Source organism: Fukomys damarensis, unplaced genomic scaffold, assembly GCF_012274545.1.
Source record: "Fukomys damarensis isolate Sample0158 unplaced genomic scaffold, DMR_v1.0_HiC HiC_scaffold_24, whole genome shotgun sequence".
Lineage (NCBI taxonomy): Eukaryota > Metazoa > Chordata > Mammalia > Rodentia > Bathyergidae > Fukomys > Fukomys damarensis.
The window spans coordinates 6,599,467-6,616,316 of NW_022900936.1; the positions used below are offsets into that span (position 1 = coordinate 6,599,467).

General features: G+C 39.5%; 1 protein-coding gene across 4 annotated transcripts in view; it reads right to left on the reverse strand.

The window, feature by feature from the left end:
* Positions 1-16,850, reverse strand: part of Ttc3 (tetratricopeptide repeat domain 3) — a 135,670-nt gene that overhangs the window by 73,107 nt on the left and 45,713 nt on the right. For 3 of the 4 annotated variants that reach the window (XM_010636571.2, XM_010636570.2, XM_010636572.2), the window contains exons 8-11: positions 13,669-13,754; positions 11,835-11,929; positions 10,739-10,801; positions 399-453 (exon numbers count right to left, since the gene is read on the reverse strand). In XM_010636571.2, the coding sequence (XP_010634873.1) occupies positions 399-453; positions 10,739-10,801; positions 11,835-11,929; positions 13,669-13,754 (299 nt within the window). Of the gene's footprint in view, positions 1-398; positions 454-6,985; positions 7,554-10,738; positions 10,802-11,834; positions 11,930-13,668; positions 13,755-16,850 lie in introns of those variants that run through there. The other variant, XM_010636574.3, reaches the window with a different exon arrangement.

Genomic DNA, 16,850 nt, shown 5'->3' on the forward strand with positions numbered 1-16,850 from the left:
AAAAAAAAAAAAAAAAAAAAAAAAAGAATTCTTTCCTACCTCAAGGTTGTACCGAAACTCTGTGGTCCACGTAAGACTTTAGGCTCATTTCTCCCATTTAGGACCACTCAGCACACCGTGCAGAGGCCACCTCCCAGCCGGGAAGTGCCTCTGCAGCCTTTCAAGCCTTCCTGCAGGCTTTTTTCAGACACAGGCATGCAGCTCCAGCACCCCACTTCTGGCGGTGGCTCAGTCCTTGTACTAACAGTGGACCTCAAAGATTCTACCTTCCAATTCTTAAGCTCTGCCCAATTTTATTCAGCATTTTAATATATGAATACACACGCGGTAAACCGACTTTCACAAAGTTGTATGGTGTTAACTTGCTCAATGTAAAATACTACACAGAAGAAACCTACCTTTGGCCAGGAGCACTTCAGAATAGTGGCTCTCTTTCCATCACCAAGTGCATTTCTAAAAAGAAAATCAAGAAATAAAATATCTAAACATTTTTCATTATGAAAGTACTGTATATTGTACATCTATTTGCACGTTCTGAATTTTCCATGTATATCATCTAGTCAAAAGTAATTTAATTGTGAAAGATCCATATAATGTAAGTCCAGTATAGGAAACTTGGAAAATACAGAAAAGTGAAAGGGAAAAAGTAACCCTGAGTCATAATCACAACTGCCCAGGAATAAGGACTTCAGTATTTCTGAGATATCCCCTGCGCATGTATCTTATCAGCCTCTTATCTGGGCATCACTTAGTCTTTCTACATTTTGCTGCACTACCTTGCCTTCCAAGATAAGGAAGACCTTGATCTCCAGAAACATCTGCATTTCCGACGCACCTGCTAAGCCGGACTGGACAAAGCATGGACGCTGGGACAAATCCAACTTTTCTCTTAGGGCCCAAGTCATTAACTTCTCTGGGCCCAGTCTGTCCCTTGTAAAATGAGGAAAATAATTCTGTTCTAGTTGTCTTGAGATACATATTAAATGAGACACTGTTAGAAAATACATTCTGTAAACTGTGAATGCTGACACAGCCACACCCTCATCTCTCAGGCCTGGCTTCCCTCTCGTCAATGACCTCCTCCTACACCCTGACTCAGCCCCCTCCTGCCACTGCTAACGGAACCTGGCAGCACTCCAGACCGCTCCAACCCTTAAATCTGTAATTCAGGCGTTCAACTCTTTCTTAGTACTTTGCTTATTCCATCTTACTCGTTCAACTATTTGTTTCACTCCCTGACTTAACCACTTTTAAAAAATCTTCCTTGCTTACCTAGTTTAAATTCACTGGTTCTTCACATCACAGCCACAAAAATATAAATTCATCACTCTTAAAAAGAGATAAGAACAAAACTAGGTAACTTGATACTACCAGACAGCAGTACCTACCAAAAGGCTACACAGACAACTTGACCAATGGAAAAGGAAAGAGAAACGGAAAGAAAACACTCTCTTAATAAATGGTGCTGGGCCACATGAATATTCTTGGGAGTTGTGAACGCTACCTCACACTAAATTTAAAAAACCAGCTCCAGAAGGCCTTCAGGTCAAACTTAAATAGTCAATCATTTAGAAGAAATGCAGGAAATTTTGGTGGCCTTAGAGTAAACAAGGGTTAAGAACAGGATACAAAAAGTGCTTACCATGAAGAAAAAAACTGATAATACCACTGAAATTAGCAATTTCTTGGTGAAAAGAAAATAAGAATGAAAAGGCAAGCCACTGAGTGTGAGAAGGTATGTATGTGACCAATGACTCACATCTAGAATTCAAAGCAAACAAAAAAGCCCCTACAAATAAGAAAGACATTCAACTTGGGAGGGGGGAAAAATAGAGCCATAGGCCAATAGACACATCACAAGAGAATATTCAAATACTCAATAAGCATATGAAAAAATTCGACTTTAACACCTCTAATCAAATTATAGAAATGCAATTTTAAATCACAGTGCTACACCTCTACACACCCACCAGGACATCTAAAATGAAAAATACAAAACAGCAAGTGCTAATGACACGGAACTGAAGAGTGTATGCTGCTAGTTAAGATCCTAAAAGGACACAACCATACGAGAAAACCAGGCACTAATGCTGAACATAACGAGCATACCCTGTTCCAACAATGCCACTCCTTGATTATATTCAAAAGAAATGGATGCATACGTTCACACTTATCCGCAAAAGCCAAATCCTAGACACCACCAAAAATGCCCACCAAAAAGAGAATGAAGTGCGGTGTATTCATACAACGAAAAACACGGCAAGTACATGCAGCAACATGGATCTCAAAAAGAAGGCTAAGACCAAACACAGAAGAGTAGATAGCATGCTATCACTTACATTGTGCAAAAACAGGCAAAACCAACCCAGGGGAGATGGGACAGCAGTTGTCCTGGGGGAGGAAGCAGGTGGTGACTGGTGGTGCTGGGGCCCTGGAGCTAGGATGAGTACTAGGCTCAGTTGTCTGATTTCTGAAAATCTAACTACACACTTTATACTCCCCTTACTTTACTGTATGTACTTTAAGATCCTTTTTAAAGGATTCAAAAAAAAGCTGTAATATCTGGTTTCATGACTGAACCACAGTGGCCTGAGGGGCACCTACTGACCAAGTCACATCTGGATGGAGAAACTTAGGTCTCTCATGACAATTTTGGGTCACTGAACGTATAATTCTAGAGCCACCACCTTCTGGAACTCTTGAATGGAGTTAAGTTTTTACCACCACTTAAACCAGTGGAATCAGTTTGCTACCTAACCCAGGCACACCTCAGGCTCCACTGTCCCCGCTGAGCACCTGCGTACAGCACCTCACACTTGTGAACACGCTGCAACTGCCTTCTGTTCCCAGACTGACAGCTCTCCCTGGCTACTGACCAACATCTGTGCTGCTAAACCCAGACCTATGCTAATGCTTCTCACTCATGACACCACACCGACTGCTGCCTCCCTCTCTGGCCACCTCTCAACAGTCTCCTGGGCAGGTTGGCGTTCTCTGACTGCCATTAACAACTAGTGTCCCTCAACACTCGATCCTAGCTCTTCTTCCATCTCAGCTCATGCTCTCTAGCCTGCCACGTCTCACTCTCACTTGCATGTTAGTATTACCAGAGGAGCCACTAAAAGCAGTGCTCAACCAGTCTCCTTGGCTGGTCTTTCTTTGCAGCTCAAGAGACTCCAGTATGCAGTCCAGTGGGACCTCTCAGTCACATCTCTAACTGCAAATTATGTAGGCCAACTATCTGAGACACATCTTCCCTGGGGAGTTCCAGGCCGTGTAACTTCCGGCTTTCCACATGATACTCCGAGGCAGACGCTCCACAGGCCCTTCAGTACGAAGAGACATCAAGTTCTATCTCCTACAAATTTATTCTTCCAGTGACCCAGTGTCAGTGATGGGCCCAGAACCCATGAAGCTGCTTAAGCTAGAAAACTCTGGGCAGTTCTAGGCGCTGCCTTCTTCCTCACAGCCCAACAACAAAGCAGAGGCAATGTCTATTCACTTTACCTCTAAAATATCTTGGATCTTCCGTATTTCGATTGTCACTGCCAATAACCTGCTTCAAGCTGCCATCCTCTCCGACTTGGACTCCTACAGCCGACTTCCATGCTGCAACCTCTTCTACTCCATTCTCACCACAACCAGAATGACCTTTTCTCAAGCACTGATCATGGTCTCTTTCCTCAGCTTAAAATCCTTTGCTGTCTTCTCAACTGCTCCTAAGGCCAATGTCCTTCATGTAATCTACGTAGGCTGCAATTCGCCTTTTAGTTTGCGTAGGTCAGGCTGAGTAAAGCGGAATTGTCTTGGGCCACACATAAAACACAGGTCATGCATGTAAATAACAAAACTTCTTTTACATTTTTTTCCTAAAGAGGACAAGTGATCTTTGGGCTGCAGTTAAATGTGCCTGGTAGGGGCTGGGATTTAGCTCAGTGGTTCTGCTGCCTGCCTCACAAGCATAAGGTCCCAAGTTCGACCCCTGGTACCAAAACAAACAAACAAACAAACAAAAAACAAAAAAACCCTGGTAGACCTGACCTCCCCACTCCTTGTGTGCAGGCCACCAGCATCATCTTGCCTAACCATGCTGGGGAGAACATCTCTCCCCTTTCATTTCCACGTAGTTCTCTAACTATTTCTGAGCACACTTGTCTTTTTTGTCATTACCTTTTCCAAACAGGACAATTACTTATCTAATGATGTGGGAAGGGCACCAGACAGACAGCTTAGCCTGACATTTTGCTCACTCTGGGATCTCACAGGCCCTAGCTGCCCTGGTCCTTCTGTGACTGTGGATACATCAGTAAGGAGCCGCTTAGCCATGTGGCTGCGATGCTTGTGCAGGTGACCACCAGTAGCCTGCCTTCTGCCTCCATCTCTGAAACCATCTGGCCTCAGACAGGGAAGGAGATGCTATTTATCGACACCCTCAACCATAACATGCGAATTCTAAGAATTCTGAAAGCCATTAGAGGGTTCTTTTTCCCCTATTATAAATCATTACTTTTAGGATCTGACCAGATCAAAATAACAAAAAATACTCCCCAAGTTTCTTAATCTTACTACTAAACTAAAAAAGCAGGATCAGGTCATTGCGAAAAATACAGCGATTAATAAACATATACATTTTAAATACATCAGTGTCTGGACTTAAAATTTTGTTCTTTCATCCAACTAAGAAAAAGAATTTTATTAGGAATTTATCCTACATAAAGTTCTACCTAAATACAGCACATGAAAGGTCTTATAGAGCAGTAACTTCTTAAAACTGAAAATAATCTATACCCTAATAAATCTCTACTTGTATATAATGTATACTGACACAAAATATGTATAGAGAACTGGCCAGAAAAGTATATATACACTCCAGGAAAAAAAATTGTATGATATTTTTACAGCAGATGGTGTTACTCTCCTATGGGGGCCCTAGAGGATGTTGTGTATCGCAGAAAACCCTCTGCACTGGCGGACCTTGGAGAACAAATTGAAAATGCATATGACAGCAGTCTCAGTGGCCAAGGTCACCAAGCAGCAGTTCACCGTGCTAATGAACGTCTGGGAGTGCTTGGCCACCACTGTGAGCACCCCTTGTCATTGCAGAGGCCAAAGAGGTAATGTGTATTAATCTCATCAACTCTCAATAAATTTAGTATTAAAATATTTATACAAGTTTTTCTTTTTCTGAAGCATGGATCCATTTTTTTGGTGGACTCTGTATAAGCAAACTATGTACTGATACACACTGATGGATTCAGTAGCATATGTACTGCGTAGCCATGAAAAAGAGCAAGACAGACCTCTCTACACATGAATACACAAGCTCCAAGAACACAATAAAACCAGCATGATGCACCACAGCATGTGCAGAATGGTCCCACCTGTTTCTAGAAAACATGTACACTACACCGAACCAAATGAAACTGCCTACACTCTGACTTACAAAGATGGCGATTCTGTTTGGCTTAACACAGTGAGTGTTCTTATAGGCACAAGACACTGTGGAAATTCACGAAGGTCTGAAGCCAGGCATTAGGAAACAGGTCTGAGCTGGGAGCAGTCTACAGTATATCTTTATCCACTCAGTTTTTTACCATATGCATTTTTTTCTGCTTTTTATAAGGGGGTACACCCAACCCCAAAGAGGATTGAGAATCTTTTTTTTTTTTAATCTTTTCTTCAAAAGCAAAATTTATGGCTTCTAAATATAGACCACAGAAATAAGAGAGCAGAGTGAGAAATAATTTACATACTCATACAAAAAGTGGTTTCTGAAATTTGAACAGAAACATGGCTAAGTTCCTGTACACCCCTGGTCTCAGAGAAATCTGCAAAGCAACCCAATAGAATCACTTACAATCTGTCTGCTCTTAATCACAGTTAGGACTGGACGGGAGAGAATATTGTATTATGAATAAATAAAATGCCAAAAGGTCAAGTAAATACCAACTTTAAAGATCCCATGACTAAAATAAAAATTATTTTTAAAACTAAAAAAAAAAAAAAAAAAAAAAAAATCAATAACTTTCCAAAGAAAATTTAAAAATATTCAAGGCTAAGTTTCTTTTCTCCAATTCCATTTTCCTTTATGCTGTTCATTTCACACCCAGAATTCGAATCTTCCACATGTGAGTCACACAAGAATGAACCACACCTTAAGTGGGCAGAGCCTACATTTGCACAGCGGGTTTTCATCAGCCATGCTATTAAAGATGTCTGGTTCCTCCGAAAACTGCCGGTTACTTCAATTACAACTACCACCCCAACAATGCTCTGGAGCTATCAAGTTGTATTTGAAAAGTGTACTTCTGGAAGGCCAGAGTAAAAAGGAATGGCATCCAAGCCAGCTGTCCTGGGATTCATGCAGACATTCCCAACCCTGAAGAAGCTGCGGCCAGAGAGCCTGAGGGCAACGGAAGTGTGGGCCCCCAGCCCCATCCCATCTCTGCTTCCCAAGCACAGCGTCCATGGACGAAGAGGGGCTTTAAGTGGCTTGAGGTCTGACCATATCTATTCAAAGGTGGTCACCAATTTATAATCTGGGCAACTATTTTAGAACTAAAGTTACCACCACAACCACCTTGAACATTTGAAACGAAGGGTTTGCTTCCCAGCTCACACTTCACCTTGGGCTTTCTCCTCTCTGCCAATGGCCTAAAGACAGGTTTATTTATTTCCTTTCAAGGTCATTAAAAATATTTTTATTTACTTATTTATTCTTGTGGTGCTGGAGATTGAAACGAGGGTCTTGGACATGCTAGGCAGGCTCTCTACCATAGAGCTTCGAGATCATTTTGCACTTACCTTAAAACCCCGATATTTAGTGACCAATTAGTGATTTGGGGTTCCCCCCTCTCCTGTGCTTTTTTATTACTTTGAATCAACTATTTCAAGTGTGCACAATGGGATAGAGAATAACATTAATGAACTCCCGTGTACTGGGTACCAACCATGTAGCATGAAATTAACATTTTGCCATATTTACTTCAGCTCTTTTCCCAGAGGTCTGTTGGAGTTGACAGCCACTTGTGCATCGCCCCTCAACATTTCAGAAGGCTTCTCTCCTCCTCTCCCCAGAGACAGCCACTCCCCTGGTGTTAAACATGCTCGTGCATTTTAGAAACATTTTACAGTCGGCGTTAATGATGGATATGCATATTGTATTGTGTTTTTATACATTATATGAACGGCACCACCAAATACAATTATTCTGCAACTTGCTTTTTCACTCAGCATTGCATTCACTGCAATTATTTTGAATTCCAGTATATGAATACACCATAATTTATTTCTCCATCCCCTACTGGTGGACAGTCAGGTGGTTCCCACTTCTTTACTCTTACAACAATGCTACAGGAGGGCTTGTCCACGTCTTCTCGGGTGCACACCGGAGAGTTTGGAAGGAAGGCCCTAGACGCAGGCTGCGGAGTGTGCACATCTTCACCTTGTCAGACTGCTCTCCAAAGTGACTGTGCCAACTTATACTTTCTCCAGCCGAGTAGGAAAGATTCCTTTGTTCCACATCCTCTCAAACACTTGGTATTATGAGGTTTTTAAGTTTTTGCCAATCTGATGGATATGAAAGAGAAACTTGTAGTTTTTAATCTGCATGTCATGTGAGGACAATCACGTCCTCATAAATGCTTACGGACTATATATGGATCATTTAAGATTTTCAACTTTCACATTCTCCTTTTATCTGATCATCGCCTTCACAGTGATTAACATACAGACTCTGTATCCGGGCTGTTTGGGCTCAAGTTCTGGCTCCGTGTCATCCACCTTGTGTCTCTGGACACTTTGCCTCCCTCAACCTCAGTTTTATCACCTGTGAAGAGGCAGCAGCACCTATCTTACATGATTGTAAGAGCTTTATGAGCAAGTATGCGTGCAAAGTATAGAATAGCACCAGCCACGTTATAAGACACAGTAAATTTTGATCATTTTGGAGAATTATCTTGCCAAAGCTATTTTTAAAAATTGAATGCTTTTTAGTGTTTTAACTTATATTTTTAAAACATTTTTAGGGGTTATTTGAGACGTTTTAGCATTCATGACTTTAACCCTATACTCTTCTTTTTCAGTATTTAAAATATCCCACTTCTGGTCTCTGGCAGCTTAATCCTTGCTTTTATACAACAGTGCACAGGAAGCTGGCCCTGTGGAACAACTTGTATTCTTGCCCAAACTGGGGCAGAGTGGGAACTTTACCCCACAGCTGTCAGCCAGATTCCATGGCAGACCCAGCAGCCCTCAGATGTGCAAGCTTCGAAACTTCTCAACCTCAGAACTCAGCTCAGAGCTCTCCTCAGGGCATGAGTCCTCTTGCATTGGTGGCTCATCTCAACTACTGGTAAATGTTCCTAAGTTGTATCATCTACACTTGATTAGGAGTTAGATGTATTATAACATATATACTAGATTTTCAGGACTTTGAAAACATTCCTTTTCGTACTTAGCAAATTGTGAGAAGGCAGGAAATACCAGCAATACCAGTGGCATAGCTTTGCATATTAAAAAGGCATGCAACGCATAAAGGTCTTTGCCTCGTAAGAACGAGGGGCTCTCAATGTTACTGATGGGCCTCTAGTGAAAACAGGCAGTGTTCAACCACACACTCGACTATCAGGATAGGGGATTTACCGTGCTCTTCATTTTTGCCTCACCAAGCTACCTGCCTTCTGTCTCTATGCTTTCATCCTCCTCCTGTTGCCACAAGGTTTCAGGAGGATCCTCCTCAGGTGTCGGGCACTTAAGAAAGATCAGAATCTCCCTAGTTCACTTTGGCTCTCAGAGCTGGAGAATGGATGACCTTCTGGCTGGCAAGCTTTCAGACAGGTGCCTCAATTTCCTTGAGGCGAGCAAGGTTGCAAACCTATTCATCTCATCTTAACAGAGATCCACCTTCCACCAGCAAAATTACAGGCAACTCTTGGCCTAGCCAGAGGCCGTAATCTCAAGATATCTGCTGCTCATTTCTAGTCAGAATCACCTGAGGACAGCAGTACTGAGGACGCCTGTCAAGGCCATTCACTCCTCTAGACCGCACAGCCTCAGATTATCCATGCCAGAGCCATCTGAAAGCTGCATAACATTAACACAGTGGGATTCTCCAAGGTGGGTGGATTACTGCTGACTTCTATTTTTTTCTTTTTATACTCTGCTATTTTCCTAATTTTCTACCACGACAATGTGTTTTGTTTATAATTTAAAAACACAGTAAATGTTATTTTTTAAAGCTACATACTTGAAATATGCTACTTTACCCCATCCACCTTCCTGTGTAAGTGCTTTTACTGAAAAAGTGATAACAGGAACTCATTTTCTGTGATTTCACAAAAGACTTATTTGTGAAACCCAAAACTGCATTTTCAAAGGAAATTTCCAAAGAATTTTGCTGGGCATTTTCTCTGCTCTATCACCATTAACATTATAAGTAAGCCACATAAGAAATTTCTTTCGTAACAAACACTTTCACCCAAACAACTGGGAAAATATTTTCACCAAACAACTGGTGTTCTGCTTCTTGGTGAACAATGAGAATCAAGGAACTCGTCAAGTTTTCCTTTCCATTTTGGGCAACAGAAGGTCAGAGGAAAACATGAATTGTACCTAATATCCGTGCAGGACCATATGCCCACGCAGCCTGGTTCTGAGGATGTCGGGGTCTAACTTGGTTTGCAGTTTGCTGTGTTGTTAATATTCTTCTACTGTGTGGATGTGTTCTGGATTCCACCCTACTCTTCTACAATAAGGCAGGACACAGTTACATACAAAAGTTTCACTACCTAATACTAACATTTATAATGTGTCATAAAAATCTTAAACTGAAAGACAACAAAATGATGCTGTAGTCTTTTTTTTTTTTTTTTTTTTTTTTTTTTTAATGGATTGAACTTGGGACCTTACACCCTGCGTTGCGAGGCAGGTGGTGGCACCACTGAGCTAAATCCCCAGCCAGGTATCATCTTTCTTAATCTTTCTAAACTAGTAAATAAGAACTCAGCTGATATTCAACATAAGGAACTAAGAATTAATTATGATTCTACACTCATAGTAATACCATTTCACTTATGAAGGATATTTACTTCATTTTCATATGGCTGTGGGGAGGGTCACAGATTTAGTTCAGTGGTTCCAGTGCTTGCCTCGCAAGTGCAAGGTCCTGAGTTCAATCCCCGGTACCAAAAAAAAAAAAAAAATCCATCATATGGCTGTGGGGTAGGGGGTACTTGGAATTGAGTTTAGGGCTTTATGCATACATGACAAGTGCTCTACAACTCAATTACACCCTCTCTGCCATACTTATTTTTTCATACCCGAGAAAATACAACAAAATGATTCTTCCACAACTATACAGATGAACAGAGCACAAGAATGTACAGTAAGTAACAAGCATAGCGTGGTATCATCAGATTACATCTATGTTCACATCTTGGCATCACTACTCACTAGAGGGATGAACTGGTACACGGGTAAAATGTGGAGAACAACACAACCACCTTATTAAAGTTTCTGTAAGATACACATGAGATATTAAAAATAACATACAACATGGTTACACTCAATCAGCTGCTGCTGTCACAGTTATCATATAGAAAGCCTCCAGAGCTCTTTTAATAATTTATTTCTACCAAAGAACTATTCAAAGATTTTCTTACATACCTGTAAAGAGAAGTATTTCCCGAAAAACAGGTATTTAGCACAGTAATTCAGCGACTGGAGTACTGAAACTCACCTTAACTGTCCGGTACGAAGAAAACAAAGAGCTCGGTTACCATAAAGAAAGTGGTTGTCAGGTCTTAAAAAAGAAGAAATGTTTAGTCAGTAAAGCCCATTATATATGAAACTAGAACAGTACTGAAAATACAAAACATGAAAAAACTTTAAAACTTGTCATCTGTGTGGCAGAACACAAAGAATATATACTATTTAGTCTTAACTGGCTAAATCTCAATGCCTCAGCTCTCTCAGTAACCCTGCTCAAACCAATCCTGTATTCCAAATGAAGATAATTATTGCTCTGTCCAGCCCAGGCCTGCTGTGAGAATCTAAGGAGACACACTGATAGACTAGCCAATTGCAAAGCATGCTGAAACTGTGGAGGACAGGGTCACATAGGTAAATTGGGACTGTGCCACCTCAACAAAGAACTTGAAGCCTGCAAAGTCTAACCATAATGTAAACAGCTGTATTTCAAATTTTGTTCCTTTTAGCTTCATCTGACTTTGTGTGATCAAAATGAATTCTCTTTTCTCCACCTCTTCCTCGGGAGAGTACAGCCACACTTGTGTGCTGTGTGCTAACTCGGCTTTCTCATTCCCTGTGGAAATGAGCAAGGGTAAAAAGGGACCAGAGCTTGCACAGCAGGCTTCAACGGCTGCTCCACTGTGTGCCCCACCAGTAGAATCACCAGGAACAGAGCGAGCACACCAGGCAGCCACAGCATGCTAAAAGCTAAGCAATAAGCCAGGACAGAGAGAGAGAGAGAGAGCACATGGATTGTCTTAAACTATTTTCCTTTTAAAGTTCCCTATACAAAAGCAAACACTCCTGAATGGGTGGCATTTTAAGTATTAAGAACTACTCCTCCTGACGTTTCAGAAGGAATTAGCTGATGACAAAATGAGAGCAAGAAAGAGTAGATGACTGTGCTGGACAACCTGAAATGAAAGGGAGCGGGCTACCTCCATGCTACCAGTGCCCAAAGATGAGAAAATCTGTTCTGCACAGCCAACTGCAAGATACTCTGCAATTCCTCATCTTACTTTTACTTCTCTTGACCAACACTGTCTGCCACGTTAAAAGGATCCCATTTTCTATGTTACACTTACCTATATTCGAGGGCTCTGGTGTAATAGATAATAGCTATATCGAATCTTTCATTGAAAAATTCTTCATTTCCTTTTATTTTCATGAGTTCTCCTTGCTGAGGAACCAAGGTGAGACAGAACCCATCAGTCAGTTCCAAAGACAATCAAGAACCCAATACCCCCAAAAAATGGCTCGATTTCTATCCTTGATTTCAGAAATAACCTAGGAGAGTGATGGCAAACCCTCAGAGATGGGAGTGATAAATGCAACCCAAAGCCCACTTATTTATTGCCAAGTGCCAACACTCAATTAAACCTGAATACTGAGGTTTAGTTTAGAAAAATAACTCATACATTAGCATAGTTTGTCTTAAAAAAATAAGTAACATACATGCCATAGGTTCCCCACCCCTGACCTAGGGGATTATTCATGTGAAAATGAGAATGCAGCATGTAGTACTTTGGTATATACAGCCAGCCCTCTGTATCCATGGACTTTACATTTGCAGATTCGACCAAGCACAGAACAAAACTATCTGGGGGAAAAGGTCTGTTCTAAACACACAGACTTTTTTTTCCCTTGTCATTACTTTCTAAAGGACACAGCACCACAGCCGTTTACACAGCATTTCTATTGTGCTACGCAACACAAGCAGTCTAAAGAGAACCAAAGGTACAGAGCAAGTACACAGGTCTCTCAGCACCTACTATGTAAATTTTCATACGGGATGGGGGTTCTCGCAGAACCAATCCCCCTCAGATACTGGGGTGACAGTATAACATTTAATTCTCTGATGACTCCATTAACTTCAAAAAAGAAACATTAAAGTAAGGAAACCAGCATGTTATAAATAATTACTAAAAAATGTTTCATTTGTGTGCAATATCAGGCAGGCATACCCTTAAATACAACTTATCTACACAGAAGGTAGAGTAGCCTTAAAATCAGATACGTAGATCCTCACAGACACTAGGGATTAAACCCATGGCCTTCCCACTGAGCTATATCCCTAGCTCTCTTTTTTTTTTTGAGAGAGGGTCTAAGTTACCCAGGTTGGATTTGAACTTGTGACCCTCTTGTCTCAGCCTGCCAGAGTGCCAGGATTATAGGTGTGCACCACCACACCTGGCTGCAAGATAGAGTTTTAACTTTAGGTTAGCAAATGTGATACTCAAAAAATTTTACTGCTTAAACATATGGTTAGTACCATACAGGCCATGTTCATTAGGTCAACTGCAATGACATGGCAGGTTTGCAAGAAAATATATGAAAGATACCACAGATACATTCAAAACTTTTTACTTTAAGCACTCAAACTTTACAAAATGAATTAATTATTTAAAAGAAAATGGATTGATATAAATGGCTTTAGTATGAGAATTCCATAGAATATTGAGTATTTTCCTCAAAAAAAAATTTTTTTTTTTTTTGTACCAGGGATCGAACTCTGGCCCTTGCACTTGCGAGGCAGGCAGTGGGACCACTGAGCCAAATCTTTTTTTTTTTAATTGAATTAAAATAATTTCTCTGAGTGAACTGTATGGCATGTAATTGTATCTCAAGCTGTTAGTAAAGTAAATCATATTTCCTCAACTAATTAAAAGGCTATGGTTGGAAAAAAATCAAATTTTAATCAATTAACATTTTAAGATTAGAAAATTCTGCTTATTTCTTCTTTAAAAAAACTTTTACATAATAATGTACTAAAATTTCCCCTAGAACATTATTCAGTTTTATAGTAGTTCCTTATATGCTGCCAGGAAGCCATTTTATTAACTGATTATTAATAGTCCTCTGATCAACAAAAACTCAAATAGGCAAACCATAAAAATATTTACAAGTAAATATCCTCACCTCTATACAGTGAGCACAATTTTGAGTTTTAAATTCTTCAAGTAAATTGCAGTTTTCCGTTACAACTTTAGTTATATGATACTTGTCTATTTTTAGGAGAGAGTAAGAAAGAATATTTGTTAAATATAAAAAAGAGTATTAATGATATCATAATTCTTAAATTAAGTAGGAGACCAAAAACAATTTCATTATACTTAAATAGCCTATGCTTTTAATTTTTGTGTATTAAATAATATATTTTAAAAATAACTGATAAAATGGTACAGAAGAGATTTGTTTGCTGTGAATTTGATGTTCTTATTTTTAGCAATTAAAGTCCCCTTTGCTTATTTATTATTCATTAGCTATTACTGTGGTTACAACAAATGCCCTGCCACAGCATGTTCCAAACAGGCTCGTTGTTACCCAAGTCACTGCTGCAGACACTGCTGAGTCCTTACAGTGCACCGACACAAGACTGGATAAAGATGTGTAACACAAAAGCCTGCAGAACTCTTTTCTATTTTCTTCCTTTCCTTTCCCTCTTTTCCCTCCCTCCTTTCTCCCTCCCTCTTCCTTTCTCTTCCCTTCTTTTCCCTCCCTGCCTCTCTCCCAACCTCCCTTCCTTGCTTTTGGGATATGGGAGAGAGGATCTTGCTTTGTAGTCCAGGCCAGTCTTGAACTTGCTATGTAGCCCAGGCGGGCCATGAACTGACAAGCCTCCAACCTCAGCCTCCCAAGTATTTATAAAACTATTTTCTAAAATGTATTTATAACAAAGTATTTAAAATGTCTTTATTCAGTGTCACTTTATGAATGAAATGTTAATAATGAGAAGTTATTTGAAACACTATTCTTATGAAAATTTAATAAACTATAATAAGTACCTGAACTTGGCATAAAAAATTAGACATCTTTTGCATTTTAAGCTATTACATAAAAAGGATTTTAAAAAATACAATTTAAACTTTTATTACAGAATTAAAAGAATCATTCCACAGTGAAATATGCACACCCATGTTTATAGGGGCACAGTTTGTAATAGCTAAAACTTGGAAACAGCCCATTTGCCCATCAGTTGGAGACAGGATAAGAAGATGTGGTTTTTCTATAAAATGGAATACTACTCAGCCATAAAGAATGAGATATTAGAGAAATTCATAGAAAAACAGATGCATAGTGAGGTTATATTCCTAAGTGAAATAAGTCACACATGTGATCACATAGTTCTCTAGTGTGAAAAAAACTGTGACTGTAAATAAGATCCTAATGGTATAATTGACAATGTGTAATAGGAAGAAAAGGGCTAAAGTTGTAGGGGAAGTAGGAAGGGTAGGGGAAAGGAAATAAGGGAAAAGAAAAAATACAAGAAAATGAAAAGAAAGTGTTTATAAATAGGGAAGGGAGGAAGGGGTGAAGGGAGGGCAGGGGTATGGGGAAAAACTGAGAACTAAGACCTGTCATGTAAAGGTACAAGATCCCAATGATGAATGTAACTGTACTGTATACCTAAAATGTACCAATAAACTCAATGAGAAAAAAAATTTTTATTACAACAAAATTATAGTTAAGCCTTTAGCCAAAAATATTAATTTCTAAGGTGACAAGAATATCTAAAATTTTTAAATTCAAGAAAGGATCTGGGAATGTCAACAAGTAAAATAACACTAAGGAAAAGAGCAAGACTACAGGAGGAAAACTTGGGCTTCTCAATCAGAGTCCTGATTTGTCATCTAGGTTCTACAACATACTAGAAAGCAGAAATACCACTTAACCTCTCAAAGTTTTAAGTGTGCTCAGTTGTACGACAGATATTAACAGCCACTGTGCAGGGCTATTATAAAGAGGGGACAGGAAACAGAATCAGAAATGAGCCCACATGGTACTACCAGTGATACTGCTTCTCTACTTCCACCATAAGAGCTAGTGTATTCATTCATGAAATGCCATTTAAAACATTGAGATTCTAGCTCACTCCCGAAAGAATGGCTGCTATCAAGAAATCAACCAATAACAAATGCTGGGGGAACTGTGGGGGGAAAGGAACACTTTTGCACTGTACTGTTGGTGGGAGAGCACACTGGTACAACCACTGCGGAAATCAGTGTAGAGATTCCTCAAGAAACTAAAACAAGAGATTCCATTTGACCCAGCTATCCCTCTTCTCGGTATCTTCCTGAAAGAATTAAAAGCATAATACCCCGATATATGCACAGTCACATTTATAGAAGCATAGTTTGTAATAGCAGAATCTTAGAAACAGCCCAAATGTCCCATCAACTAACAAATAGATAAAGGAAATGTGATTTTTTTTATACAAGGGAGTACTACTGTGCCATAAAGAAGGACGAGCTTCTGGCATTTATAGCTAAATGGATGGACCCTGAGACCATACTCCTAAGTGAAATATATCAGACACACATTTTTAAATACTGTATTGCTTCTCTGGTATGAGAAACTGAAAGTGAAAATAAGGACTGAATGTATAAAAGATACTGGGAAATGGGAAGAAAGTGGTCAAATGGGAAGAGGAACAAGGGAGAGAAGGGAAAAGGAAGGAAGGGATAAGAAACAAAATGAAAATGGAAGGAAAAAATGGAAACAAAGCTTTTGTACATGGGGACAGGAGGAGACTTGGGGGGAATGGGACAAAATAAAATAAAATTTATTTTTAAAATAATAAAATCTAATGTATAATTAAAAGCCTCTGAAAGAATACAGAGAACCTCTATCAGTAAATACATCCCAATGTGTAACAAACCCACCAGAAAGATCTGCCTGTATTCAAGTATAATTCCTCTTTACTGTTTATTAGCAAAATTTGTCCTTTCCTCAGTGGAGATGGCAAATAACTGGTCATTCATTATCTACTAACGAGCCAAATATTTCCTGTTTCAAGATTCCCATAAGTGTATGAGAAAAATACTGCTAACATTCAAATGCTTTAAAGACAAAAGCATTTCATAAAGTAAAAGAAATATGTAAGGCAGTTTCTTTACATAGAAAAGAATAGGTTCATCGAAAAATTTAAATAATGTTAGTGACATTTATTTTTCCTTATGAATAAGTATACATGAACCTTGGCTGTGGACTTAGAATCTGAGTAAGATATATAGCAATTTATGATATCCATTAGGCAGGATTTTTAAAACTATGATATCACAACAATCACTAAGTCAGTAAATGGAGAATAAAACTAACTA